The 12129-nt window shown below is 39.6% G+C and overlaps 1 protein-coding gene across 1 annotated transcript in view; it reads right to left on the bottom strand.

Annotated features, from left to right (window-relative positions):
* Positions 1-12129, bottom strand: part of Tnks (tankyrase) — a 153438-nt gene that overhangs the window by 19368 nt on the left and 121941 nt on the right. Inside the window, exons 15-20 of the mRNA XM_050146701.1 lie at positions 9579-9744; positions 8057-8276; positions 7515-7624; positions 5050-5238; positions 4436-4673; positions 3034-3116 (exon numbers count right to left, since the gene is read on the bottom strand). Coding sequence (XP_050002658.1) covers positions 3034-3116; positions 4436-4673; positions 5050-5238; positions 7515-7624; positions 8057-8276; positions 9579-9744 — 1006 coding nt within the window. The remainder of the gene's footprint in view (positions 1-3033; positions 3117-4435; positions 4674-5049; positions 5239-7514; positions 7625-8056; positions 8277-9578; positions 9745-12129) is intronic.

The raw sequence follows: 12129 nt of genomic DNA on the forward strand, positions 1-12129 counted from the left end.
TCTCAGGAAACACAGAGGAATTCAGGGGACACAATGCATGTACTGCACACTTCCACGCTACACACATTACTGGGCTGCTGTAGAATGCTCATAACAGAAAATTCTAATGATATGCTACGGAAGAATTAAGTGGACTTACTATTTTATAACTGAGGACTTGCTACAGTAAATACAGCAGCACAGAGGGCGGTCAAACATGGTTGGGCACTGAGAAAGGCACAGCATTGATCTAGAGGAGACGGCTACAATAGCTAATATACATAAGTGCAACAGTTAACATCTGGACTATGAAAAGGACACAAATTATTCTGGACAAAAGGAAAATCAATAGAACAAAACTTCAGGAAAAAGGAATACTAAAAACATGAAAACGCCAAGCAGTCAGAAGAAGTTATTGAAGGCTGAATCATCCAACTACTAAGTCAATACCTGAGAGAAACACACCCCAGGAGGTCAGGCACTGACAAAGAGAATCCCCACGAAAAGGAAAGAGCAAACAGAGCTGCACATTACAAGGCCAGCTGACAAAAACGTACAACTACAGTTCGAGGAAAAGCTCTCAACAGGAGGCAGAGTCACTTGTCTGAATTATGGTCTTTGGCTTATTAAACCAAGACAATTACTTCAATCATGATTCAGAATGAAGGGATGCAGCTGTTCATGTGGCTATAGCAGAGGATGCGGTCAAACAACGTAAAGCCTCACTGTTTACAGTGCTCTCCCAGATGACCAGATGGCAGGGAGAGGAGACCCTTACAGTGGAGTGTAACCTCTTCACCACAAATGAAGACCATGTGATGCCTTAACAAAGTATGACTTCAAAGTTGGCAAAAACACCCAATTTCACCAGGAATTTTAAGCATTCACATACTGTAGGTGTGCTTAACCGACTGGCAAGAGAAGTGGTAGGCTAAATGCCTCTTAATCCGCTTTACAGTCAGAGAAAAACAGACCAAGGTGTTTAGTTAGTTCAATTTCAGTTCAATTCTATTTCAACTATTTGAATCATTAAAAATACTAAGGATGAACTATAATAAATGTAAAATTTATTTAACCAAAGAAATAAAAGCATAATAAAATCTTACTATAAATCATATAAAAACATAACAAGAACAACAAATAAACAAACAAACTGCCTTCCAGATATTTTTTGAAGTAAGGTTTCACTAAAGCCCAGATTATCTTCTAATGGTCTAGGCTAACTTCAACTTTGTGATCCTCCTGCTTCATCCTCCCAAGTGCTAGTTATAGGAGTGTGCCACCTACCTATCGTAACCCAAGGTATTTAAGTTAAAGATGACTACAAGCTTACAAGAATAAAAGTCAGTGCAAGCACCCGTGAAGCACATTCTAGCTATGTCACATACTGAAATACCAGGTGAGTCTATTGATTACAGAAGGGGGTTACCTATAGAGGCTGATGGTTGGAAAGGGAAAGTCTATGACAAATTGCCTAGGTCTTAAAAAGATATGAAAGCTCAGTTGGGTGGTGGTGGCGCATGCCTTTAATCCCAGGACTTGGGAGGCAGGGGCAGTCGGAGTGCTATGAGTTCAAGGCCAACCTGGTCTACAAAACGAGTTCCAGGACAGCCAGGCGGTTACACAGAGAAACCCACTCTTGGGAAATTGAAAAAAAAGAGGAAAGTTCATATATATATATATATATAACTTGCTGTGAGTTGAGCTGAGCCTTCAAAAAGGTAGGCCCTAGTTGGAGGTAGTGGTCACACCTTTAATCAATCCTAGCACTTGAGAGGCAGAGGCAGGCAGATCTTTGTGCCTGGTCTACAGAGCTAATTCCAGTACAGGCAGGACTACACGAAGAAACCCTGTCTTGGAAAAACAAAAACTAAAATAAAAATAAAACAAAACAACAACAAAAAGGAGGCCCTTCTCCCTAGAAGGGATAAGTTCCAAATGAGTTAACGCTTTTTGCAGCAAGTTGTCTCTAAGTGCTTAAATTGAGATCTTGAGACCAGGAAACACCCAGGAGGACCCAAGTTTAAAGGAAGTGTCCCAGTAAGAGGCACATGAGAAGGCAGACACAGGACAAGGCAATGTGACAACAGCAGCAGAGACTGGAGTGGTGAGACCATAAATCAAGGGTGCAGGAAGGGCAGAGAGCAGACCATTCTAGAATGGCTGCAGGGGGCACACCTTGACAACTGGATTTCAGTCTCCTGAGAAATGAGATTCCTGTTAGGCTACCAAGTCTGTGGTCACCTGTCATGTAGCTCTACTGAACTCAGAGCACATACCTACTAAAGAACAGACTTTTGTGCATGGGGCAGATTGTGGACCACAAGTCACAAAACAAAGGGATTTGCAGATGTTCCTGAAGATGTGTAGATCTTAAAAAAACATGAACTACGATAGTCTATTTCCCTGCCAGAAAGGCTGACATGGTGTAAGGAGGTAACTCTACAACTGGGAGAATGATGTACTGGGCTCTAAGTGCCTCTCCCTTTCTCCAGCAGTAACACTAAACTCAATTTCATCTTCAGTGTTCTCACGGAACACAGCAGTAGAAACTTATTATCTTCGACAACACAGTCTAGCAAACAGAAGAGTTCTCACTAGTAAACACACGAGATGAGGACATAAGTGCCAGTGTCTTTTGGAAACAAAAAACTCAAGACAAAATAAAACAGTATTATTGAGGCAGTTTCTTGATCTAAGTTCACCAAGTGTTCTCCCAATAGCCTGTACCCTCACTTCTCAGGGTCTAACTTGATGTGACAATCCACTGAGAAAGACTGCTCATAAAGAGAAAGGATAGGTCTCCCAACTGTCAGATAGATGGAGAGATGCATAGAGTATTGGGTTCCCTGGCTTCTCCAGGAACGTCACAGACAGCTAACATAGTGCAAACATACCTGAAACAAATAGATTACGCATGAGGCAGATTGTGGAACACGTTAGGCCACAAAATAAAGAGGATATGTAATACAGAAAACAAATAGCTGCAAGTTCAAATAAAAAAATGTGTGGTAATAAATAACTCAATAGCCGAAAAAGTACACAAGAATTTACCTGCTCTGTTTCAAAGATATCCCGGAGATGCTCAAGGCCAAGGCTTTTAAGGAATTGGCTGATATTCATATCAAGACCCGCAACTAAAACAGAAACATTTAAATCTCTTAGAATTTTCTAATTCTATGGGAGGTTTCAGCATTTCCATATAACTCAATTTCTTTATTTTCATTCATTTTACCCATTTTCAAGACAGGGTTTCTCTGGGTAACAGCCATGGCTGTTCTGGAACTCACTCTGTAAACCAGGTTGGCCTTGAACTCACAGATATCTGCCTGCCTCTGCCTCCCAAGTGCTGGGATTGAAGGAGTGTACGTACCACCATTACCTGGCATAACCCTATTTCTTGACCTTTGCTTATACAGATGATTTTACATGATATAAAATAATGCCAAATACACAATTTAACTTAAGTACTTCAAGTTATTCTGAATTTTATCTTTGGCATAGCAATAGAATAATACTCATATTAATTCTAAAACATACAAAATATAGAACTAAAATATAGGTTTATATATTGTAAGATATATAACAAATATATTAATTTTTAATATAACAATTTTATATAATATTTAAAGATTTTACTATTTTTAGTTGTGTGTTTATGTGTGAGTATAACACAGGTTGACTCCAGATGTCCCTGGAAGCTGTAAGAGGATACTGAAGTCCTCAGGTGAAGTAAAGCGGGTTGTGAGCTACCCAATGTGGATGCTGGGAACTAAACTAGGTCCTCTGGTCTAGTTTAAAAGCAACGTCTGTACTCCAGCCCATATCTGATAAAATACTTTTAATGTATTAAAAAAGAAAAAGTCAAAAGTAGCAGCTATTGTTCTGATTTATTCTTTTTAAAAATTACTTTATTTCTGTGTGTATAGTATATGTGTGTATACATGTTTGTGTCTGTGGAGGCCAGAGGTCAATGTTGAGTGTCTTCCTCATTATCTATCCATCCATCCACCTGTCCGTCCGTCTGTCCACCCACCAGCCCACCTATCCATCCATTTTCTAGAGAGTCCTACTGAACTTGGATCTCGTTTATTCATCCATCCATCTATCAATTCATCCATCCACCCACTTTCTGGAGAGTCTCTTACCGGACCTGGTTTTAAACTGGCTGGTCAGCAAGTCCCAGGGATCTTCTTGCCTTTGCCTCTTCAGTACTGGGACTACTCAGTCACTGTACCCAGCTTTTTACGTCGGTGCTGGTTATCAAGTCCTTATTCCTTACTCCTTCCCTTTTCCTCTCATACCCCACCCCCATCTTTGATAGGGTCTTACCAAGTAGTCCAGGATGTCCTTGAACTCATAAAGGTTAAGAGAGAGACTATCTTTAAGTTTTTAATAACCAAAAGAAAAAAGTAACTGACCCACTAAAAAATTTAACCCAAGAAGCACTACCCACCTTCTCCTTCTTTCCTTTCTGCACCGGCAGCGCCATCCCCTGCATTGGAGGCCCCTCCTACAGCCAGCTCCGCCAAAGGACCAGTCAGGTTATCTATGCTGCTGGCAGCAGAGAGGCAGGAGGGGGTGGACGCTGGTGAGATCAGAGAGGCACTAACCACAGTTGCTTGAGGTTTAAAACAGGTAGGCAAGGCCTCCGGGGGCATGGCATCTATCAGCAAAGCTCGGATATCATCAGCCTAAAATAATAATTAAAGAAAACACAAAAACATTATAAATGTTAAGTCTTTCACTAAACACCAAGCATTTTGTGATTTTTTTTTAAAAGACTACCAGGCACGGAAATTGACACTTGCTTTTGGCTAGAGGTATCTAACGTTGAGTGGTGGCTGTGAATGAGAGCTGCAAGTTAGGCAACTGGCGTAGAAAACTAAAGGGGTGATGACACATGAGATATCCCAGAAGTACAAAAGGAACCGAGGGCACATGTGGCTTCGGCTAAGATTTTCAGGAAGAACACCAAATCTGCCAAATGAACTGTCAGGGGAGCACTGGAAGGCAGTGTCAGGCCTGACATCCTAGTGAACAATAACCACAGCCGCCACAAGCACTTACCGTTGCCAGATCTAAAGGTGTCTGACCTTCCTGGTTCTTCATGGTTGGGTCTGCGCCATGTGCTAGGAGTAGGGCACACAACTGTGTCCTTCCTTTCTGGGCCGCTTCATGAAGCGGAGTAAAGGCCCACTTGTCTGTTGCGTTTACACATGTGTTGTATTTTATCAGTAGTGCCGCTATGTCAACATGCTGGGAAAATCAAGAAAACACAGAGGCTTAAGAAAACCACCAGGTAGAGTTCCATCAAGGATCCTTGTTTCTATTTAACAATTCCTTCCAGGCCTGTGTTCTCATCCTTAATAGAAATTTCTTCTTAAAACAAACACACACACCCAGCCCCTCTACTGTGTTTTGGACTTGTCTTCCCACAACGATTCTCTTGCCCTTCTGTTTGTTTTTGTTTTCTGAGACTGGGTCTCACGTAGCTCAAGCTGGCTTAAAACTAGTTTTTCCGAAAGTAAAGATCAGGTAACTCCTAAGGAAAGCTTCCTACTGCCAATAATATGAAGGGGAGGGACACATTGAAACCAGGGTTCTTCTGAGATCAGGCTACTTTGAAAACCCTTTGGGGATTACAAGAACATTATAAAATTAATTTTGCAGTTTATGTGCAGACTTCTAACATGAAAGCTATGATTTTATCAAAATCACTTCAAACAAAATAAAACCCCAACTGTCTTCTTTCATTCCAAGGATGTGTTGGAAAAGCACTTCTATCCAGTCAATCCAAAACACGGGATAATTTAAAGCCATTCCTAAAATCATATAAGATACTTAAATTGTGCTTCCTGTGTTTTATTAAAAGAGTAATGCAATTTGGTAGACTAATTGGCAAAGACTTCCAAAATTATATAGTCCAAGAGAAGTTATAGTTTGTATGTATGTGGGTGTATAAGTGAGCTGTGTATTCAGTATGTATTGTTAAACATTCTTCCTATTGAATCTACAGTGTGTGTTTAGTGAAACCAATTACATGCTTGCTAAACTGGCTGGCAAATGTCTAAAAGACCAATTAAGAAGAAGGAGTATTACCCAAGCAGAGCTGAATTACAACTCTTAGGCTTTTCAGTTCTTCTTAGGTAGCTATACCACTAGGGCAAATAATAGTAGCAAAAAATGAGGGTTAAATGCACAAAGAGGCTGCAGCTTAGTTCTGGTCTCCTGTGACAGCAGAGGACTGAGTGAGGAGCTCAGAGGAGGGGCTGACTCTGCCGCAGTGTCTAGTTTGATGGGTTTTAGCTTGAGCTGCATCACAAAATGCTGCGAGTGACAAACGGCATAAAGACAGGGGACTAAATTTTAAAAAGATGGGAAATAGGCGAGAAATATGAGCTATAGCTAAAGCCATTTAATTGTATGTAGTTTTTACAACAACAATGGCATGCAACCTTCAAGTACCATCCCTTTGAGGGAAAACACTGCAAAATGAGAAAGAAAACAAACCAGCCAAATGACTTACTCTTATAATATCACAGGCTTTGGGTAAGGAAAAAAATACCAACACTTTTATATTTATTAATAGTACAGAAATTAACTGTCCTTTGTATGTACAGATTAATAATACCTAAACACATTATAATATAAAGGATATTAAGCAGAATAAGGCCCATTATCATAAAAAATTCTCATGAAACTTGTAATTTTCCTTTAAGCTTCTTAAACATGTGTTTGTCTCTCTGTTTGAAAAAACTGAGGTGGCTTTTTAAAAAAATGCAGATCCAAAGGGCAGCTGGAGCTCAAACCTGGCTTTTGAGAACAGTGTCACAACAGAAACAGTAGGCAATGCTCTTCAGTTTTCTCTTTTTGCAGAAAGAAAAGGAAAGCAGGACTGTGAGCACTTACAAAGTAGGTTGTATGAAAATGAACAGTGGGGGTCACTCATCACCCAAGAACCTGGTATACAGGAACTGCTAGATAACTAGGGATTTATGTCCAAGATGGAGATGTGCAAAACCAGAGAGGCATGGGACCATTCTTCATGTCTGACTTATTTCTACTGCGATGCACCAGGCTTGAGCACCTCCTCTTCCCTGTGAACAGTTACAGTGCCTGGAAAGATGGCTTCGCACTTTCACTTGGGAGGGTACTCCCTCAGCAGAATGCTATTTATTAAACTATGTGTGAATTGCTTAACTACTTGGCTTGACACTTTTAAGGTTCTAGGGATAAGCGTAGACAACTACAATAAGTTCTAAAATCTGTCCGAGGTAGAGGTAAGATTTATACATGACCCATTACACACCAATTACTGTGTTAGATAATGTGCTAGAGACAGAATGCTTGCAAAAGTGCGGGTATTCTTCAAAAAGGAATCACAAGGGAAAGTGTCACAAAACTTACATAGATGGTTAAAACGCACTCAGCTATGCTGCTGGTTAGAAATCTGTTCCTTAACATGTAATGCATATTTAGCAAAGAATTAAGTGCCAGGGAAGGTTTCTAGATATTTACTATGTCATGCTCACCCCATAAGATGCTGCATTGTGAAGTGGAATTAAACCTCCTTTGTCCTGGGCATTAACATCAGCTCCATGCTCTAGAAGGTACTCAGCTACTTCCAGGTTATTGTAGCCGGCTGTTAAGAGTAAGAAGGGACATGTCAGGTCAAGAGAAACGATTACAACTCTCACACATGCATAAATAAAGACCAGAAAAATTTAAGATTTTATTTTTTTTTCCTCAAAGGCTAATACTATCTTCACATAATTGAGTCTTTACTAAAGTGTACAATACATGCCAATCTCTTTCACAGGCATTGCAGGCACCAAGCACGAGTTTGGAGTTCTTAGAACATGACAATCTACAGGTGTTGGTTCTCAGTTGTCCACATGAGTTCTGGGAACTGAACTCAGGTTGAGAAGCTTGGTGGCAAGCACCTTTACCTGATGGGCTATCTCACCAATGCTCTTTCACCATGCAAGCCAAGTGGTTAAGCACCTGGCACACATTTAGCAGTGTTTAACTGGATATTAAAAAGGACCATGGGATGTCACACAGTGACGCTTACCTGCCAGGTGCAGAGGAGTTGAGTTTCTGCCCTGGGTGTCTCTGCAGTTGATATTCTCTGGGGTACAAAGCTTCTGTACTCTGGCCAGGCAGCCCTTCTTGGCAGCATCCAACAGTGCGGCGTCCCCCCTCAGTAGGTCCTGAATATCTGTGTCTCCTTCTTTGACAAGATCTAGCGGTGTATTTCCATCTCTATTTTTCTTGGTTGGATCTGCTCCATGCTGTAAGACAAACCGAATGGTGACTGTGTGTTTGCAAGTGGGCAGGTACCATATACATCATTTAATTTGCTATCTATCCCTGGCTTGTCAGAAAAAAAATCTATTCTACATGCACCTTGAAAACAGGAATCTAAATTCTGCTTATTTTGTAACTACTTAGAAAAAGACCCAAATCTTGCTAAGTACTAACTAAAGTCCAGGGTGACAGCGAAGCTGGGAGGGTAGTGGGTATCTTCTGTTCTTTTGTGACAAGCTTTCCAAGAGACCTGAAGTTACCTCTGAAATCTCTTTCACTTTTTATAATTTTATAGATGTTAATTTTGGCCAAACTTAATTGTAACATGCCCCCTTCCACAAACAAAGAGTTTTAGTGATAAAACTAGGCCTTACACTCGGTAGGCAAGCAATCCACCACTGAATTATAGCCCTAACTCAAACTGCATAAAGATATTTAGGCAGCATCATTAAAAAGAAAAAAAAATACAAGTAGAAAAAAAACTACTGAACTCTAAATGACATTGGTTAAAAAAAAGTACCATAGCTTTAAAAATGTATTTCATGATTTATGTACACCTGAGGACCAAGAATTTTTACTATAGCCCTGACACAGACAGCTGCTGACTTACTGTGGAAATCACAGGTGTGGTGGCACACACCTGTAATCCCAGAATTTGTGGGGCAGAGGCGGGCAGGTCTCTGTAAGTTCCAGGCCAGTCAGGGCTATAGAGTAAGACTTTGTTTTAAACAAATAAACCCCAATATTCAAGTAGACAATGAATTAATAATGAACTAAAAGTGATTTGCTTTTTAAAACTAATTAGTGTTAATATTTGCCATATATATTTATGGTATTAACTGTATCAAATAAAAACATAAAATGTGCTTACATGTAACAGGAACAATGAATAATTTTTCTCTGGTTAAGTCGGGAAACCACACAGTTGTCTTCCATGACGAACAAGTGTATGTGCTATTTAGAAAGGCTGAGTTATCATTAGCTTTGAGGGTAGCAATAGTCACTGTATTGCAAACAGCAACATGAGTGAAGAGGTTTCTAGGATATTTTTCCTAATATTGGTGCTATTTTAGATAAGCCATGCAAATTAAATCAGCTCTTCCCAAAACCTTCTTTAATAACATGACCTCTATTGAATCTACTCAGAAAGGCCTGTCAAACACTATGTAAGTATCATGACGTCACCTGGAAATGGACAGCCTCCTCAGCACTTGTTTTCAATAGATCCCAATACTCTTAATTTCAAGCAATAACTAAAGCCAGGCAGCTGCTTCATATCTACATACTTTTAGAAGGAGCTTGCAGATTTCATATTTTCCCTTGGCTGCCGCTTCATGGAGAGGGGTAAATTTCCACAAGTCTGCCACATTGACGGATGCTCCATGCCTCACCAAGAGCTCAGCTACCTCGTAGTGTCCATAGGAGCAGGCATTGTGAAGAGGAACCAGGCCACTAAACAAAAGAAAATTAGAGTTATAAAACAGATCAGATCTTTCAGCTAAAATAACATAATAAAATGCTCTTTTTCTGGATGTGGTGGTACATGTCTATAATCTTAGTACTCGGGAGGTAAAAGCAGGAGTTCGAGGGCATCCTCAGCTACAGATGGGTTTTCAACCCAGTACAGGCTACATGAGACTCTGCCTCAACTCCTCCTCTTTCTATGGGATTGGGTACATTGAACATCTGCTCAAAAAGAAATGCTTCCTCTTTGGTCTCTTAGATATGGGCTCCCATTTCTAGTCAGGACTAACATTTTTATTTACTGTGAAGTAGGTATGTTATCATGGCACATGTGGAGGTCAGAGGACAACTTTTGAGTCAGCTCTCTCCCATCCCCTTTATGCATGTTCTAGGGTTTGAACGCAGGTCAACAGGCTTGCACAGTGGGTGTCTTTACCTGCTAAGCCACCTTACCAACTCAAACATTAATAATTAAAAAAATTCCAATATAAAATCTTATATTACAGCAATCATTAGTCTTGAAATACATGTAGATATATACACTCACAGAATAAAATGTAATAACAATACAGTTTTTTGAGTAGTGCTGGGATAAAACCCAGGGTTTCATGCATGCTAGGGTACTCAACCACTGAGCTACATACCTAGCCTTTTCTATTTTAAGATAGATATTCTTGAACTCATTCTATAAACCAAGCAGGCACTGATTTCAAATCCTACTGCCTTAGTCTCCCAAGCAGCTGGGACATTGGGCCTGTTTAACATAATCCTTTCAATTCTTACTTTCATCCTAGCAATGCAAAGCTCTGTACACTACAAAGTATTAGCACAAATACTAACCAATCTTTTTTATCATCTCTCAGATTTTCTTTGACTTTGATTTTATTAATGAAAATTCCTAGCATACTTATATGATGCATAATATGCAATAATGTAATATGCATTACATAAAATATACAGGATATCTACTTATTTAGTTGACAAGTTTCACCATTTGTTTTAGTTATTTTTTAACTCATAATGTTTCAGTAATGGTTTCTCTGTACAATTTAAAATGTTGACATACCAAGCAATGAAAACTCAAATTTGATTCCAGTGGTGGTTCATACCTTAATCCCAGCACTTAGGAGGCAGAGGCAGAAGATCTCTGTGAGTTTGTGCTCATCCTAGTCTACACATAGCAATTTTCAGGGGGCCAGACTACAGAGAGAAACCTTCATCTCAAACTCTAACCCTTTCCCCCATAAGAAGAGAATTCACTAAGGGAAATAAAGGCTCTCTGTTATAAATTCTACTCAGGTAAGAGAACCTAGCACCCTTGTTTCCTAAGGAAACTTGTAGATGACCACGTTTTCACAAAAAACAGGTGACATTCTCAAAGGTAGCTCAAAAAGACAGACTTTCAAATCAGTGCACTGAAGATCAGTTTTAGTTGATGTAGGACACAGTAAAAACAAGATACCAGTGTCGTTCTAGCTAGAAACCAGTGTCCTCTGAAATGATGGCTTTATTGAAATATGCTGGTACTACAATGAGTCATAGGAGCACACTGGCTGCTCTCCAATGCACTACAGTATTTTGGAACAACTAGTGATGATGTTCTCAAACCATCATGTCTGGTGCATTACTTTAGAAAGATAAACACATAATGGTTGCCTGAAGCCTAAGTCATGCAATTTCACTGATAGCTAGCTCTATGCAGAGCAAGTGCACAAAACACGGCTGGTTTATCTGAGCAGGTGCAAAATTAACTCAGACTATGGAAAATCTTCTGGCTAAAATACTCTTCTTACATTTCTAAGCAGCTGTTTGAAAAGTTTTACCTGGTTTGTCAAATAATTCATCTAATATAAAAATACAATTTAAACTGGTAGAAATAGAATTATATTTCTATTAACACTGGTGATTCTGGCATGGATTAAATTTTTGGAAGAAATCATCTATTTTTCATAGCAAAAAGATATGAGAAGATGAACATAAATTACAAATTACATGAAAACATTCACAAATGAAATAAAATCATACACACAGGCATGAAAGGGATGCACCAAGTTAGACGGCATCCCATACATATCTCCTACTGGGAGACCAGGTGAAGATCAAAGCAGACCATCGAACAGCACCCTCCTATCTACTGCACAGTGCAAATTCAGAGGTGCTAAGTGCGCACAATCCAAGCGATTCACAGTTGGTGTACACAACCAAAGATAAAGCTGGAGAATTACAGGCAAACTGCTCACTTTGCATCTTTAGAAGGTGGGATGAATGACCCTTGTCTTTCTATACTGTGTGTTTGTTTAAATCATGATTTAAGTGAAACGTGTATATTGTTTAAGTGGGGAAAGCACCTACAACACCAAAACACAATGTTTC

Source organism: Alexandromys fortis, unplaced genomic scaffold, assembly GCF_014885135.2.
Source record: "Alexandromys fortis isolate MF-2015 unplaced genomic scaffold, M_Fortis_MF-2015_v1.1 scaffold_55, whole genome shotgun sequence".
Classification (NCBI taxonomy): Eukaryota; Metazoa; Chordata; class Mammalia; order Rodentia; family Cricetidae; genus Alexandromys; species Alexandromys fortis.